The sequence below is a fragment of the Ambystoma mexicanum genome, chromosome 3q (genome assembly GCF_040938575.1).
Source record: "Ambystoma mexicanum isolate Mex_15411 chromosome 3q, UKY_AmexF1_1, whole genome shotgun sequence".
In the NCBI taxonomy this organism is placed as follows: domain Eukaryota; kingdom Metazoa; phylum Chordata; class Amphibia; order Caudata; family Ambystomatidae; genus Ambystoma; species Ambystoma mexicanum.
In genome coordinates, this window is record NC_090926.1 from 1,097,499,794 (window position 1) to 1,097,517,801 (window position 18,008).

The following is an 18,008-nucleotide window of genomic DNA, read 5'->3' on the forward strand; positions in this document are numbered from 1 at the left end:
ACATTCAATATGAGGTGGGACTCTGTCTATCGATAGTAGTCGGGCCAGCAGTGCACCTGGTTTTTGCCCCTCACCGTACTGCCTGATCTGCTGTCTACGACCCATGAACTTCAGTTCGCGGTCCGCTGTCTCCTTAAATTTCAAGAGTTCTTGCTTAAGCTTGGCTTGCGTGCATGGATCGGGGGTGTTGAGGAGATTCTGTTCCAATTCCTTTAAACGGTCCTCTATGTTGGACAGTTCCCTTCGGATCATTTTTAGTGTCCCGTTTTCTTTGGTCAGGCAGATTCCTCTGACAAAGCACTTGAATGTTTCCCAAATGGTGCCTGCGGAGTCAACCGAGTTTTGGTTGGTGTCTATGAAGGAGAGTATTTCTTGCCGCAGTTCTGCTGCAAACACTGCGTCTGTGAGTGAACCGGGTTTAAACCTCCAGTTGAGGCCTGGCACTGCTGTGCCCGCTAGGGTGGCCTCCAATACCACCATCGAATGGTCGGAATAGGACCTTGGTAGGATCTGGCACGCGTCCCACCTGAAAGGGCTGTGGGAGGACGCCAGGATATAATCGATTCTAGAACTGGTGTTGTGCACAGCTGATCGGAAGGTATAGTCTCTCCTGTCTCGGTTGTGTCTTCTCCACATGTCGGAAAGATTGAAGGCCTGACAAATCTCTCGAACCTGAGTACTTGCTTTGGACGGGTTTCCTGAAGTGTTGTGGGACCTGTCGAGCCTGGGGTCGAGCGCGGTGTTGAGGTCGCCCCCCCACACCACAGTCGACGCGTCGGTCGTGGCTAGATGGGACATTATCCAGTTAAAGTTATCGTGTCCATCTGTGTTTGGAGCGTAAGAGTTGACCACCACCACTTCCTTTCCAGCGATTATTCCTTTCACCAGTAGGGCCCTTCCTTCGGTGTCCTTCTTTGACTCGATGAGGCTGAAATTGGTCCTCTTATCGATCAGGATCGCCACGCCTCTGGCGAACGATGAGTAGGACGAGAAGTACCGGTGGCATCCCCATGATCTGGCCCAGCGCTGTTCCGACGAGGGTAGTAGATGAGTCTCCTGGAGTATCGCTATGTTGATTTTGTGTCTCCGCAGATATTGAAGGATTCTCCTCATTTTCGTAGGCTGGTTGCCGCCGCGTATATTCCAGGTGGCGATTCTCAACGTTGTCGCTGCCATCTGAACGGATCAGTGTAATCCTGTCGGGCCGGGGCCCGCGGAGTTAGCTGGAGTCGCTTTCGGAGAAGGAGCCAGGAAGACTTGGCGATTTGTAGGTACATAGTTCCTCGCGTGGCTGTCGTGGATCGGGGGTATGTGGGTTGAGGCGGTATTACTGAATTAACTTCCCTCCCATGCACGGGCAACCCCCAACAGGCCCGTGGTAAACAGTCCCATAGTAACGAAACAACTTGCATTGCTGTGCTCGGGGCGCAAGTGGCCCTCCAAGAGAGGGCTAGCTCCCTTCCCCGGATACAATAGTGGTCTGCGGTGGTCTCTCCTTGTCAGCCATGCAGACACTAGCCCTCCCATTAGGTACCTTGTAGGCAAAATTTATGGTGGATTTCTTCTCGGTCTCTCTCCCCTTTGAGGCCTTCCGTTGGAGGAGGCGGGTCTGCAGCCCGAGCGGTCCAGATAATCGCTCGTCTCTTCCGGAGAGTTGAAAAACTGGGTCGTCCCCTCATGTTGGATTCGGAGTTTGGCAGGGTAGAGCATGGCGTATTGTATCTGGTTCTCTTGAAGCCTGCGCTTTACTGCCGTGTACGATCTTCTTTGCGCTTGGACCGCCTGGGAGAAATCCGGGAAAAATTGGATTTTATCACCGTCGTACTGAAGATCGCCTTTCTCCCTGGCCGCCCGTAGGATGGCGTCCCGGTCTTTGTAGTTGAGCACTCTCGCTATGATTGGGCGAGGATTAGCCCCCGGGATCGGTCTGGTGTTGGGAATTCGGTGGGCTCTCTCCACAACAAACAGTTTGGACAGGATGTCTGTGCCGAAAAGGTCTACGCATAACTTCTCAATGTAGTCCTCCATCTTTGTGTTGAGTTGTTGTTCCCTAGCTCCAACGATCCTGATGTTGTTGCGTCGGGAGCGGCCCTCCAAGTCTTCATTCTTTGCGTTTACCGCTTTCATTTGCCCTTCTAGGGAGGCCACTCTGGAAGTCAGGGCCGCTGCTCCGTCGTCGAGGTCCGACACCCTCTGCTCGACTGTGTCAAGTCTATCGGCGTGTTTGTCTAACCGGTGCTGGAGCAGATCAACCTTAGAGGAGAGGGTGTCGAGTTTGCTCCCAAGACCGCCAATTCCGGCTTTCAGTTCTAGGAGAATTTCCCTGATGTCGAACCCGTGGGCCTCCTCCTCGTCTTGGATGGGAGATAGCGCTCTGCCATTTGAGGTGGTTGGTTTGGTCACGGAGCTGCCCTCAAAGTTTAGCTTCTTTTGAGCTCTGTCCATTTTCTTTGAGGCCGCCATTGGCGCTTGTGTAGCGGGGGTCCTACAGGGCACCGGAGGTAGGTCCGGGGTCCCGGTTGATCCGCGCCTCCGTTGCGCTATCTCGGATGGGGTTTCTCTCCTGATGTTTCCCTTTGTGATAGGGTATAGTGGAAGCGGGAGTGACGCCGGGTCCAAGCGCTATCTACTGCTGGTTCTCGGCTGGCCCGTACGTTGGGGGTTCACGCGGACCCCGGCTTGCGGTTTCCCGCGCCCCGCGCCTTCACACAGGCTGAAATTCACCCCGGGGAGTATGGACGGGGGCGCACGGGGGCGCGCGTACCTGATCTTCGGGGTTCGTTCAGGACGGCTCCTCCGAGATTCTGCCGGATGTCCCACCGCTTTCGGCCGCTCAGGCCGTCCCCCTCCGGGCCCGCTCTGTCTCCGACTGCCTCGCGTCTAGCCCGCGCCGGCGCTCCACTCGGACCGGGGAGGGGGAGGGTTTCTCGTCGCTGAGGAATCTGGACCCAGCATCCGAATTACGACGAAAGAAGTACTTCGTTTTGTTCAGAATCGCTTTGGCTACAAACTGGGGGTGGCTGCATACACAATGCCCAGCGCAGATGCCTCGATTCGTCAGGATTTCTGAGGGAGCTCCGTGGAGCTCACAGGGAGGCCGCCATCTTGGACGGCTCTCTAGCGCCCTCTCGAAATGTCCTTTATATAATCTCGTCTGAGGTGTACAAGAGTTCCTTTGGGTTTATTATGGGATAGAATCTATCCCCGACTTTGCCTAGAAATGTAGCACCCAGTAGAACCTTTCCAAGTCTGTTACTGGATTATTGTCATCCATAGTAAATCTAGGTTTCTTTGCTCGTGGTCCACTCTCTTAGGACTGTGGCAAGGTGACAGACCTATCAAGTGCCATTTCCATAGCTGTTTCTTTGATGAGATAACGAACAGATAGAAGCACCTGTGCCTGGTCCTCGGTGGCAGGAGGGATCTACACTCGTGTAGGAGCCAAAATGATATGTAAGTGTGGCAGCAGGCTCTGGCATTGGAGGATAAGTGGGCGCAGGAGGGCATGTAGATGCTGGAGCAGTCAGCAATGCTGGACATTTCACCTCACATTCATAGTCAGAGCTTTATGCCAAACACCCTATTAGTCAGTAATGCTGCCATTAATACATAATGAAGTCCAATGAGTGTTGTGGTCCCTTCGGCAGGGTGTTAAATAGAACGTATCATGGCTAGCCTTAGCTGACAGTCTTGCTCATATCCGACCCCAGTGTTGTGGAATGGAAGACTTGAAAAGAGGACATCCGGAAAAGCCTCAGGAAATGCCCTCTACATATGTACTTTTCTTGGGACAGAGATTGGTTGAGTCAGTAGTGAACATTTTTTATATTTCATTTTTTAAGTTGGCACAGTAACAGAATGGCACTGCCAGTTCGGAATTATGCTACAGGGATGTCCTGGAGATCGACAGGATGTTGAGGTCCACCACCACACCTTGTGTCATTGCAGATATTCCTGTCCTCATTGCAGAATTCGCGGAATAAGGACGTTATGTCTTGCAACCTGACCATTACTGTGTGTGAATGTAGATCATGCAGGCGAAAGGTGTTGGTCAGGGCTGGGGGGATGAGAGTTTAATTTGGCAAAGGAATGTCTGTTGCTGAGGGGGGTGGATGTAATGTTAGGAGAGTAGGCATTGCTAGTCTTGACACTGATGTTTTTGAATGGTGTCGTGATCTGAATGTCAAAGGCAAGTTGAGGCGTGTGTGTGGATATTTTATTTATTTGTTTGTTTGTTTATATAGCGCCGAAACCTCCAGGAATCAGGGTGTACAAGGACACGAAAAGTACAAACACAAAAAAACAGGACAGGAGAAGTAGCAAGAAGGAACAAGCCTGAGAGGAAGTAGTCAAGCTGCTTTAGCGAAAGAGCAAGGTCTTTACTGATTTACGGAAGGGCATCAAGTTAGCTTCCTGTCTTAGTTCCACTGGTAGAGAATTCCATGAGCAAGCAGCCATAATAGGAAAGGACCTGTCTAATTGCCTGAGCGTAAGGTTCTTTTAGGCTTGTACATGGCCAGCCGGGTTTTCAAGTAAGTTGGGGCTTTCCTGTACAGGCATCTATGTACCAGTATAGTAGTTTTAAATTGGATGTGGGCTGCAACGTGGAGCCAGTGCAATGCTTGTTGGCTGGAGGAGATCTTGCCGAGGGATCCCTTTTATGATGTGTACAGCAAGGTTTGCAGAACTTGAAGTTTGTGGATGCAACCTTTGTTTGCACCTATCAAGAGGGTGTTTCAGTAGTCTAATCTAGACAATCTGATTGCCCGCGCTATAGTTGTGCAGTTTATCACAGCGATGAATGGTTGTATGTTTTTTAGAAGTCTGAGATAGTATTGGCAATTTTTGGTGATATATTTCACGTGTTTCTCTGCACTTACAGAGGATTCTAGATAGGTGCCTAAGGTTTTACCTTGTACAGGGATGTTACAGTCCTCAATGTTAAAACTAGAATAACTGGCATCCAGTTTAGCCTGGGCCTGTGCAGATCCAATGATCAGCAGCTCTGTCTGTCTGCTGTTAAAACACATCCAATTTACAATCATCCAGCATTCAATCATGAGGTATGCATGTAAAAGCTTGGTTTTGTCAATGTCATGTTCTCACTTCAACTCGAGAATTAGCTGAGTATCATTAGCATAATTATCAAGAAAAATCACATTTTCTCCAAGGAGATCACAGGGTGGTCTGATATAGATATTGAATAGTGTGGGGGATAAACAGGCTCCCTGGGGTGCACCACAAAAGATGGTAGCTGGCTCTGACGTGGGGTTGCCACAACACAAAGTGGATTTACGGTGCAAAAGAAATGACTGAACCCAACTAACTGCATCTTGTGAGCAATTTCCTAGACAGGCAAGTGTGTTAAGAAGGCGATCGTGATCAAGAAGATCAAAAGATGCCCATAGGTCCAACAGGATTAACAATCCATTTTTTCCCTCATCTAGGACTTTGAGCATAAGAGTCTGTAGATCAAGCAGAGACGTCTCAGTGCTATGCCCCGACCTGAAACCGGACTGTCTGGTGTGATGTTTGGAAGTGGAGTCTAGATAGGCTTGAAGTTGTAAGGTGGCTATTTTATCTACAGGATAGGGATAACAGAGGCAGTGCTCTGGAGTTTTCTTTGACAGGTGGTAATCTAGTTATATAATTGCTGGCAGTGTTTGATGAATAATGGGTTATAATCCTGCAACTGTTGGGTTGGTGGTTTAAGGGCTGTGAAGGTGGAGTCGGAACATATGTGTGAGGGTGTTTGGATGTGGGCCTATTTTTTCAATGAAGCCTGTTTGCTTAATGTGGCTTGGTGTAAGTCTGTCTGCCACTGTTCAGTATAGAGAGTCTAGGGTGTGTCTCTGATCAGTGTTTTCTGGTAAGAGCATTTTCATACTGTAACGTATGTGTGAGGTGGGATCATTGGTGCCTGTGGCTGGTTGTTAGTAGTGTGCAATTGTGTTATAAGTGTTATTTCTGTTCAGTGAAAGGAGTAATATTATTATTGTATGAATTTCAGGATTGGTGCGCCTCCCACGATCTGTGCCTTAATGCCAGTAAAATGTAGATCCTTCTCATTGGGACCCCCTGCTCCCGCTTTCCCTCTCTCACTCTGGCTGCCTTCCTTGGGCCCACTTTCTTCGCCTACCTGTGAGGCAAATAACCTTGGTATCATCTTCAACTCCACTCTCTCCTCACATCACGGACCTTGCCAAGATGACCCACTACCAGCTGCTCCTCCACTGAGGCATTCTTCCTTTTCTCACTTTCCCCCAGAAGCTCATTGTCTCCAGAGCCCTGGTTTCTCACTAAGCTGGACTACTGCAATAGCCTCGTTCTCAATCTGCCTTCCTCGATTCTCCACCCTCTGCAACTAATCCAGAACAGGACTGTGAGACCTGTCCTTGGCCTCAAGCCCAGGGACCATATCTCCCCACCCCTGAAATCTCTCCACTGGCTCCCGGTGGCTGCAACGATCAAGTTCAAGACCCTCTTCATCATCCACAAGTCTTTCTGTGGCTGGGGCGCACACTACAACCAACTCTCTTCCAAAATACCTTCCTTCTCACCCCTTCGCTCAGTTACCTCAAACTCTCTGACGCTTCTCCAGGCAGAGAGTGTGGGTAGGTCTCTCTCCTCTGCAGGTGCCTCCCTCTGGAATGGCTTCCCTGCCCCTCTCAAACTTGAACCAGACCACCTGAAGTTCCAGAAGCAGCCCTAGACCTCCCTTTTCTCCTCTGCTCTCTCTCTCTCTCCCCTGCTGACCTACCTATCTGCTGCACTGACTGGTTGCTTGGATACCCTCAGAGTCTCACTCGGTACCAGGCTCATCCATGATCAGTCTCCCCTTCACTGTCTCCTGGCCTACCGCTCACTTAGGCTCTGTAACTGTAACCCTACAGTGCCCTACCTCCTTGCGCTTACCCAGAACTGCACTGCCCTGGCTGCACTTACTCAGAGCAATGCAGCCCTGATTGCACTTTCCCCTTCCTTCTCACGGGCACTTCCCCCTTCACTGCATGCATGGTAATCAGTGTTGACAGTTGAAATGTAACCCTCACCCGACATGCGCGCATGGCATGCGGTGTGCACAGTGAAAAGTAAACGTTAAAAAGTATTCATTGCCTGGTATGCTAGCATGGCAGGCAGCGTTTATTCACTTTGTACTGAGGAGTGCAAATGTGAGGGGCAAAACATAGCATAGACGATTGTATGTGCCTTTTGCTCTTTACATTTATAGCCTGCAGTGCACAGCTGCCTATATTAAACTGTTAACGTAACGGCTCCTGTAGCAGAGGTTATGAGCTTGTGTGTTTGAAAAGTGTTTAAAAGGTGGAGGTAGAAGAGTGGGACTAAAAGGATTTTGACATTGTTTTGCACAAAGGTTGGCAGGGCTTTTTGCTGGAGTGAGTTGAAAACCATTGGGTTTTGAGCAGACTTGCTCTGCTGCTTCCGATGGAATCAAGTGAGAAACATTGGGACTGGCTCGTTAATTTTGCTACTCCCGGATATATAGTCTTTGGTTTTCTTGCTATTCCTGGGTGAAACTAGGAGGTTGCGAAAGGCTGTGGCCTTAGACTGCTGGTGGGTGTGACTACTCACTATCTTTTGGAAGCTGCCAGAGAGAGCAGTGCGGGGAATTAATTAAAGGCAGTGTCTGAACTCGGGGATGGTGACCTAACAAGAACTGGTCCATAAGACCACAGGTGTGATCCTGGGCAGAGTTCGGGCAATCGAGGGATGTGTCGTGCATAACTGAGAAGGCAGGTTATGCCGCGTGGGGTACGAGTAGAGGCAGAACTTTCTGAAAGGCAGAGTCCGGCAATCATTTCTGGGGTGAGTATAAATATGTGAACAATTAATTAGGACCCCTCCTACAGGCTAACTGGCAAGGTGTCAGACTGGATATGACAGGCATAACCTCCTTAATCTTTTAAGGTACCAAAAGATTAATGGAGTTGCCCGTTTCAAAACTTTGAAGGCGTGTTTGTCCCTTTAGTGCGCAAGGGGGGGTCATAATCTAACAACCCCTCCAATGATAAGCAAGAGAATGGAGAAATATAACATGATTTAGAAAATAACTGACTCCATAATGCTTTAATAGAGCTTGCATAAAAGCTGAATATTTGGGCTTCTTCTAAACTAAAAAAAAGATATATTTATTCTAAAGTTGTCATAATAATGTAAGGTGTGTTTTGCAAATGTACTCGATGATAAAGGTTTTCTTTCTTTGTGAGTATGCTCATGCATGCCAATGATATAAAGACAGTGCTCAGGGGTGTTGCTAGGCCTGGAAAAGATCCAGGGCTGTGCTAATGTCGGGATTGTCGGGACTTGGGCCTAGCTATAGCCTTTTGGTTATAGCACCTGAGGTTCTATCTGGGGCTACAACCAAAACACCCAGAGCTATAGCCCCTTAAGCCCCACCCTAGCAACTCCTCTGACAGTGCTTGTTTCTTGCTGATGAAATTGAATACATAAAGTGCCTTACTTGGAAGTGTGTAGTGGGTTTCCTTGCGTCTGGAGTTTGTCCTTTCTCTTGCATATAGAGGCATTTGCGCAATGTGAATGAAAGGCACAGTATGATGCCTGAGATGCCTAGTGAAGGTCCCGTGGTATATACGGAAACGAAGAGTCAGGCTAATTCTTCCAACACGCCCCACTGTCAAAGTACTCATTTAAAGAGAATGAGCAGCACCATGTACTTCTCCTATGATTGTAAAGTGCTCTGTTGCTTCTCAAAGCTAGATCCATGCTCCATTAATACCCTATTAATAATACTAATAATACTAATAATAATAATAATAATAATAAAAGGCAGGTGCGGGGAATCCCATGTGATTTGCTGGTATTATTGCCTCCCCTTTACTTTCAGGGGAACATAACCCCCAACTTGTCTCTTTTCCCTCCCTCACATACATCTTTCCTGTTCTCCCTCCCCAGCCTGACCTCACTCCCCACCCTTAGTGTCCCTCCTCGCTTCCTCTAGATCTGACCTCTTCTGCAACCCCACGCCCAAACGTACCTAATGTACAATTCTCAAGGTCACATCCCCACAGCCCTGATTTCTGCTAGTGGCATTATTTCCGCTGTGCCCTTTAGCGTGCAGCATCGTGAGCTAATACAGATACACGGCCAGTCCAAGAGCTGCTCTGTATAGCATCTATCTAGGCTGTAAATGGTTCAGCTTGTAATGGGTGAGAGATTTCTGCTATAATCTCGGTAACAATGCACTACCAGACTACAACAAAACAAGTACTGAGAGCAGTCGGAATCTTTCACCCGCCCCAAAAGGAGACCCCTCTCTTGAAGCCAACTAAGCAGTAAACAATCCTGGAGTGCCTTAGGTTTCTGAATCCAATCAACCCTTTATGTCTTCAGGTGAAGGGCATAATGTAAATAAATGTTGCAAAAAAAGTCTTATCGAAGGTCCAGCTTTGATGGACATAATGTGTCATCATGTCCAAGCGCAAGAGCAATAATGGAGGACAGATGAAGGCAACAGCCCGTTGATAATTTAATTCAGGCTGGCAAAGGGGAATTAGGAGCTGTTCCGTGAGCTGTGCAGGAACTGGTTCACGACATAATTTGGGATCAGGTTCAGGAGGTGGTTTAGTAGATGCTTCTGGAGCTCAATCATTGTGCCAGAAGTCAGTAGTCTAGATAAAAGCCATAGCTTTAGGATGGTTGAAGAGCAACAGTTGTGTTGCGGTTCGGTCTCCCTGGAGTCTCTTTTTGTAGGCAGAGGTACTGAAGCCCTTCTCAGAACAGTATCCTCCCTTTACTTTGCCACATACAATAACTTTGTCATGCTTTCACTTCTCCAGAGAATTACTTTGTCACACATGTTCTCTGTCATGCCTTTACCCTGTCTGCTTCTTCACATTGTGTAGATGGTAATGGATGTGGTTAGGGACAGCGTAAGGTTAGGCTCGGGGGTCAAAGTGTAGCAGGGGAGAAGAATATGGGGAGAAAAGAAAGGGGATTCGGGGTTCTCCCATTGCAATGGAAAAGTCCATGTTTGCCAAAGCAAATGTGACAAAGTAAGTGCTGGAGAAGTGAAGGCTGGCAAAGTAAAAGACATACATCCCCCAGAACATGTGCAGTGAAACGCTACTCCCCTTTGTCTGCGTACATACATATTGGCTGGTATTCTTGTGGAACACTGATCTCGCTTGCATGCACATTCAACACTGAGACTCCTCACTATCTTGCTAGATCCATATATATTAGGGAGTGCAAAGGTACCTGTATGCCTATCCAGTTCCTTTTCTCCTCTATTACATTACTATATATTCTGCCCTGTCTTCAGCTCTGTCTTTGCAGAGTCTGTGATTACTTCTCTACCTCTGTCCATTTCCTCTTTGAACTGTTTCATTGATTTGTACCTGACGTTTGATTATTGGTCATGGGTTTCTAAAAACGCAGTCCTATACACTGCAATGCATTGCACCCAATAGGTAGGGGAGGAGAGAGGAGTTATTTGGGTATGAAGTGCTTGTTCCACCATCAGTCTGTGGAGATTCTGGATCATGACTGTCTCTCTTTCCGCTGCAGCTGCTGTCGCCCCCAAGGATGAGATGATGTCGAGATTTCTAAGGCCCTGGCTGGGTAGGTATATTTTTGTCTATTTGAACCATGTCCTTCCTTTCAACTCTTAAGCACTCAACGTATGCCATGGATTATGTTGAAGACCTCTTCCAGCGAAGGACTCATTTAGCAACACTTTGTGTTGAGTAACAGCTATCTCTGCACGGCTTACTGTACAGTTACACTGCCACCAGTGAATGTGTGCAAGAGCAGCAGAGAAGCCCTACTAAATATTTCAACACATTGAGTCTCAGGACCACCACCCTGCATTACCATTCAAGCCAGAGTCGCCAGTTCTAGCATTGGCCACTGGCTATGCAATACTCTTCGCTACTAGGCCTCCTCCAGAATGAAATCAGAGACACAGGATGTACATAAGAATATTTCTTCACACATAGCACACCACACAAGTGGATTCTATTTATAATAGTGGACCATGCATTACACAACCAATACAGGAATTACCCAAATCATCATATTATATTCAGTATCAATTTGACTTCTGGAGCAAGCCTTTGGAAATTATAACCCCAGCTAAATAGTATGGGCTCTTACTGCTATGCAGTATTAAACATGCGTGTGGGAAGAACAATTCAGAGTTAACTATAAATAAATATAAAAGGGTACTTTTTTAGTGCATTGAGGCCTACTAGCCGCAAGTAAGGTCCATTGAACCCACGTCTGTGACCTCCAGTCATTGCTGCATTTGACTGCGTCTCCAAAGTCGAACATCCCATTGGGGGATATGGTAGCCGTGGTTATGGACCTGCGCTTTAAAAAAAATACAAAATTAAAATACATTATTATTATTTTTTTAATTTATTTATTGGGTTTTCAACAAATAGTAACAAACAAAGGATCATTGATTAGTCAATGCAGTATGCGTAATTCAAGAACAACATAATATAACGTTCCCAACCCTCCCGCCCCACCCCCCTCCCTCCGAGACCTCAGTTACATCCACAGTCTTCTTCTGGACCTCGTGCTGGGCCGGGACTGTCCGTACTGACCGAGGCGCTGTCTTGAGCCGCTGGGTGGAGCAATGGCACTGTTAACGCCAACCAACGGAGTAGTTCTTCACTGGAGTCCAGCCTCTGTACCTGAATCGCGGTCTCCCAAGCCGCGATCTCAGCGGCTATCCATCTTTTGAGGTCACCCCACCAAAGGGCTTCGCTTAGGCCTGCGGTGCTTTTCCATCCCATCGCTATGCGTCTTTTGGCTGTTATGTATATCAAGTCTATGAGTTTATTTAGGGGCCTATTCTTACTGTTTCGCTTGTAACTTCTCAAAATGCAGGCTGCTGGCTCGTGAATTTCCACTTCAATCTCCGTGTTTGCTACCCTCTCTTTCACCTGGGCCCAGAACCTCTGGACCGGCGGACAGCCCCAGAACATGTGGGTCATTCCCGCCCTCGGCTCGTTGCATTTGGGGCATGTCTGGGTTGTGGCTCCTTTGAACCTCGATATGGCGTCAGGTGTAAGGTAGGCCCTGTTGGTAATGTACAGCTGGATGAGTTGGAGACGGGCATTTCTAGAGATTTTTTTATGGTAATGGGTTATTCTCTCCCATGCTTTGTCCTCAAATTCAAGGCCCAATTCCCTCTCCCACCTCTCTTTGCATTTAAGTTCATTCTTGGTGGTGCCCTGCAGTAGGGCTTCGTATAGTCTGGAGGTTGCATGGCCCCCCTCAGCAGTGTCCAGCATTGACTCAATGATATCGTTCTCAATGACTTGGTCGGTGGCCTCCGGCCATCCGTTCTTCATGGCCTGTGTTACTGCTCTGTGGAACAAAAACTGGCCTGTGGGCATGCCTGTGGACTCGCTGAGGTCAGTGAATGTCATGAGCTCCTGTTCGTAAGTGAGGTCTCCTAATACTGTCACCCCATAGGGTTCCCACTGGGTGCGTGTTTCTGTGTGTCCCCATGAGAGCTTAGCCACGACTGCCACGATGGGGATCTGCGGGGAATACAGGTCTGTCGCCCCTACTGTTTTACAGGCCCGCTTCCAGAGCTGGGTTCCAAGCCTGACCAGGTATGGGTAATGTCTCAGAGCCCCCTTCTCAACCCATAGTAAGTCTCGGAGTAACAGTCGAGGCAGAGCTGGTTGGAGAAGTCGGGTGTGTGAGGTGGTTTCATCTGCCATCCATTGCGTCACATGCCTTAGTTGGCTAGCCAAGTAGTATAGTTCGAAATTAGGGACCTTCAATCCCCCCCTCTCATAGGGTCTATGGAGAATGTCCAGCGCCACCCTGTGCCTATCTCCCTGCCAAAGGAATCCCCTACAGAGTTTGTTTATGTCTCTGAAAAAGGAGCGGGGGATGTTAAAGGGGACGTTGGAAAAGCAATGCACTAAACGGGGGAGTGCCACCATTTTGAGGAGACCCGCCCACCCCGCTACCGAGAGTGAGATCTTACCCCAAAAAACCATGCACTATGCAAGGACATCTTTAGCCCTAACCGTGTTAAGAATGTGTTCGGTGCTAGGGTTACGATGTATGGTAACACCCAAGTATCTAAAGGATGTCACCTGCCATTGAAGGTCTAGAGGGGGCAGGGATCTGTGCTCCTCACTATACAATGCAGCAAGGGGGTAGAGACAAGACTTGTCTTTGTTGATCTGAATGCCCGTGTGTTTATGGAAACAATCTAAAGTCTCTAAAATGTAGGGCAGGAGGTGCTCGGGATTGTGCAGGTACAGCAGCATGTCGTCTGCGTACATAGAGACGAGGTGTGTCTCCCCGTCTAGTTCAATGCCTCCGTCTCCGTACTCCTGCCGGAGATATGCAGCTACAGGCTCTGCGGCAATAATATATAGCATAGAGGACAGTCGGCATCCCTGCTGTGTGCCTCTGTAAAGGGGCCATTTCTCTGAATATGTCTTATTGGTGCGCACTCTGGCAGTGGGATTGGAGTAGACCAATTTAAGGAAGGCAGGTCCGATCCCCATCCTAACCATGGTGGCATATAACCATTCCCATCTCACCGAATCGAAGGCCTTCTAGTGATGCCACAGCATATTTCTGAGTCCCTCGGTCGGTACTGTATATGATGTGGTGTAACCTGCGCAGGTTTTCGGTGATAGAGCGCCCTGGCACTTAGCCAGTTTGGTCCTGGTGAATCAGCAGGGGGATCTATATGACCCACAGTCCGTCCCATCTTTTCCAGGCTTCAGCAAGGGGATTATTATGGCTTCTCTCATGGAGTCAGGGAGGATACCGCGTTCGTAAGCCTCGTTGTATACTTGCGCTAGCAGTGGCGCAAGGGTCTTTTCATATGACTTATAGAATTCCCCAGGTCGGAAATCCATGCCCAGTGCTTTCCCAGATGGTAAGGATCTAATTATTGCTTTCACCTCGTCAGGGGTGATTGGGTCGTCTAGGGCTTCAGCCATTTGTGAATCTATTTTGGGTAGCTCTATGCTATCCAGGACATCCTCAATCTCGGTGTCAGTGGGGGGCAGGTTCTTGGAGTATAGGTCACGATAGAACTCGAAGAAGACTGAGTTAATCTCTGCCTGGGTGTGCGCTGTGGTGCCATCAGGTCTGAGTATGTGGCAAATGGGAGTCCTAGGGGTTTCCCTCTTGTAAAGCCAAGCTAAGAGTTTACCGGGTTTATCACCCAGCGTGTGCGTTCTTTCAGTGTGCTTAGCATAACTTAGTTTCCCCAAGGTTTCCCAGTGCGACAGGCAGGTTTGTCGCAGTTTGGTTATTTCCTGTATATGTTCTGGAGTCGAATCTGCCCTGCTCTCCAGCTCCCCCACTCTTTTTCCGCACCGACCAGGGAATTCGTGATGGATCTCTGGGCGCCCCCCCACCGCAGCTATCATCTCTCCCCTCATGATAACCTTATATGCCTCCCACGCGGTACTGACACATTCTACACTGTCCAGGTTGTTTTGCCAGTATTCATCGGTACTATCTTTTATGTGTTTGCGAAAGGCTGTATCGAGCAGGGCTTCAGCCCTAAGTCTCCACGTGGGAATTGGGGGTCTCGGCGGGTATACCTCCCAGGTGGCCAACATGGGGGAGTGGTCTGACAGCACCCTTGGCAAATATTGTGCGTCACAAAACGTGGCTTGCTGCCCCAGACTGACTAGAATATAGTCCAGCGTAGTGTGGACGTTGTGTGGCGGGGAGAAGAAGGAGTATTCTCTTCCCTCAGGGCCCTGTTCCCTCCACAGATCACATACTGACAGCTGGCTATTAAAATACATATATATGTGTAAAGTCAATAATCTCTGCGGTACAGAAGCTGTGAATAGATTCACTAACAGAGCTGGGCTCCATATTGAATCGGTGCATGTTAAAGCAAAGAGAAAAGAAAAAAACCTGCATTCACAGCATGTTTTTATATTCTTCCACATCCATACGACTAGAATGTAGACTGCTACATTCCTTGAACTTCCAGAGGAAGCCTAGCAGATAATGCCTCCACTCTTTGCTAGTTGCAAGGATGGACTATTAAGCTATTGATCTACTTCCCTTGACAGCTGCCTCCTTATCTAGCCATGATCTGGGTATTTTTCCTTGATGTACAGATTTCTCAGTCACTTCCTACCTCCTCCTGATCACGGTCTTCTGCCCTCCATCTGTTCTTTTCGCCTTCTCCTAGGTGGATACATCTAAAATCCATCTAAAATCCATTAATGTCTTCAGATCCTTAAATCTCCCTACATGCTGCGGACTCTCGTCCCCACCGCTGTAATAGCAGCCCACGTAGATATCCTTTCCGACTCCACAGACAATATAACTGCTACCTGAGAAAATGGCAGGGCATCTAGACCTTTGAAATTATCTTTAGTCACCTCACTCCTAAAAATTCAATCTTGGAGAAAGAAGTCTACTTACAATTGCAAATTCACATTCAAAGTTATGCCAACCACGATCAGTGTCAACCTGCTGTAGCTTTCATCCCCTTCATGGCACAGAATCAGACATCATTCGTGTCTGGGGCAATTCGCAAATCAGCTGACTAAGGAGCTCTCTCCATTTTGATTTTAGTCCATTTCTCTGTGCTTTTGACACTGTCGATGACAGCCTTCAGCTTTAATCCTTTCAGTTAGTGGCAGTTAGAGTCTTTGATCATGCCCTGAATTGGTTCTATTGATTTCTATCAGAACAGGGGCATAGCAGTAGAGAAGGTGATAGCTTGTCTCAGGAGGATAGCTCAGGGGCAACGTGCTCACCTTGGAACCCAGACAACGCTGAGCCACACAGGTTCGATCCCCATGTCTGCGCTTAGAAACCCCTGGGTATTAAGCGCTTGATAAATAACCAGTCATAATCATCTGATTTCTTCCACAGTAGTTGAGACTGATTGTAATTTTGTAATTGGTTATTTATAACGTGCTTAATACCCAGAGGTTTCTAAGCGCAGACCCAGAGATCGAACCTGCTTTGCTCTGCATGGTCTTAATTCCAAGGTGAGCGTGATGCCACTGAGCTATCCTCCCAAGATTGGTGAGAATGCATCTGTAGCCGCAGGAAGCTGATCATGGTCTTACCCACCAATTTACAGATTTGTACTAGTTCAAGTGATACACAGACTGACGTGCACATCTCAGCCACAGACAACCAATTCCAATATGTGGAACTCTCTCAATGATTGGATACATATGTAACAAACAGCTCTAGCTTAATGGGTGTAGGACAGGGATCAATCAGCTTGGATATAAAAACCTACTTAACAATATTGATACCGTGTGCACAGTTCAAACTTTCTTTGGAGAAAATGTCCCCATCAAAAAAAAGAACTGCCATTAAACTTGGATTCATGTGGGATGATAACTTAAGCCGTGAAACCCAGATTGAACTCTTTCTTCTGACTCAAACCTCTTCATGGAATCCTCTCTTTTATCCCCCTGGAACATCGCCCAATTGTGGTTTGTGCCTTAACAAACTCTTTTGGCGGGCACTCTGAATATCAAATTTAGAAATTACAAAGGGTGCAAAATACAGTCATGTGACTTATATTTGGCTTAAAGAACGCACCATCATGGGCCCCTCGGTGCAGTAGCTTATGCTTGCTCTCATTCCACTCCAGGATTCATTCTAGAATCCTATGCCTCATATTAATATGCCTTAATGGCAGCACCCAAAGAACCTTGCTACCTATCATGCCCTTTCATATTGCAAGCCTCCAATCTCTGCTGCGAAAGACTCACTGGAAGTGTCACAGGAGAAAGATGAGAAGGCAGCAAAGACCAACAAATAGGACCACACCTCACTAATAGGGAGGAGTCGCCTGCCTGTGGGCGGGAACCAGAAACATAATCCTCTTTATAGGAGAGTGGAGCAAAGCAAGAGACCACAAAAAGCCTGCGCCTTTGTAGAGAGAAGGCAAAGGCCTGGCTGCCCTTCAGCAAACACCCTTATAACCAGGAATGGAGTGCGACTGTATAAGAACTGCCCCAGTACACTCATGGGCTCTGACCCCCTTTGGCATGCCCCGATGAACAAAGACTTAATTACACAGGGTAAAAACTAGTACCTCCCTGAAAGAATCATACACCCAGGTTATCACCAGGGATTAACATATTTTCAAGAGTTTATACAACCTGTATTGAGGAAAGACATAAAAAGATGGGGTGAAGTGGCAACTGTGCATGCCAGCAGCAGCAAGGAAGAGAAAGGGGCAAGACAGAAAAATGGTGCCCACGTATGTGAAAAGCAGCCACTATGGTGGAGACGAGCACAGTGGTAAAGTAGCAATTAAAATGAGTGCAGGAAACACCTCCACCAAGGACAGCATATGCCAAGAGCAGTTACAGTATGTGGCCACAAGCATGGGACTCACAGTTAAGTTCTGGCCAGTGGATGCTTGGCGTGGTACAGCACCATTCGGGTAAGTGTGAGGAATGGGTCCATGGTGTGTTTCAGCCCCTTTAGGTAAAGAAAAAGGGGTGGATCGATGTTGTGAGGATGTATTGTTTGGGTAACAACTGGAGGGCGGGTCCATGGCATGGTGCAGGGCTCTGAATATGGGAGCAAGCACTTTGAAACTGAAAACATTGCAGATAGTTGCATGTTAGCACCTCTGCTCAAGTTCATTCAGCATTCCCTTCCTCTAACAGCTATTTATTAAGTGAGGAGACAGCAGCCACCTGTCTTCGAAAGTGGTGGGTCTTTAATCTTTACAGTGTGTTAGGATTGTTCAGGATATCACTGGTTCATATAAAACGGCAGTCGCAGATCTGACAGAAAGAATGGACATGTCAGGTGCAGTTCATTTGGATATTCTTTGTGGATCTTATGATTGGGGATGCCTACATCAAGCCACTTTGGACTTATTTTAAGTATCGTCTTCTAGATCTTTGAATAATTTACTAACATAGCTGAATAAACCAAGGAACACAATGGGGCTCATTGCGAGTGTGGCGGTAAGGGGTTAACGGCGCCGGTAAAGGTGCCAGAGCCGTCAACCCCTTACC

At 47.8% G+C, this 18,008-nt stretch overlaps 1 protein-coding gene across 1 annotated transcript in view; it reads left to right on the forward strand.

Annotated features, from left to right (window-relative positions):
* The window catches only part of LOC138447639 (ultra-long-chain fatty acid omega-hydroxylase-like), a 368,008-nt gene that overhangs the window by 229,498 nt on the left and 120,502 nt on the right, over window positions 1-18,008 (forward strand). Inside the window, exon 4 of the mRNA XM_069603846.1 lies at window positions 10,549-10,602. Coding sequence (XP_069459947.1) covers window positions 10,549-10,602 — 54 coding nt within the window. The remainder of the gene's footprint in view (window positions 1-10,548; window positions 10,603-18,008) is intronic.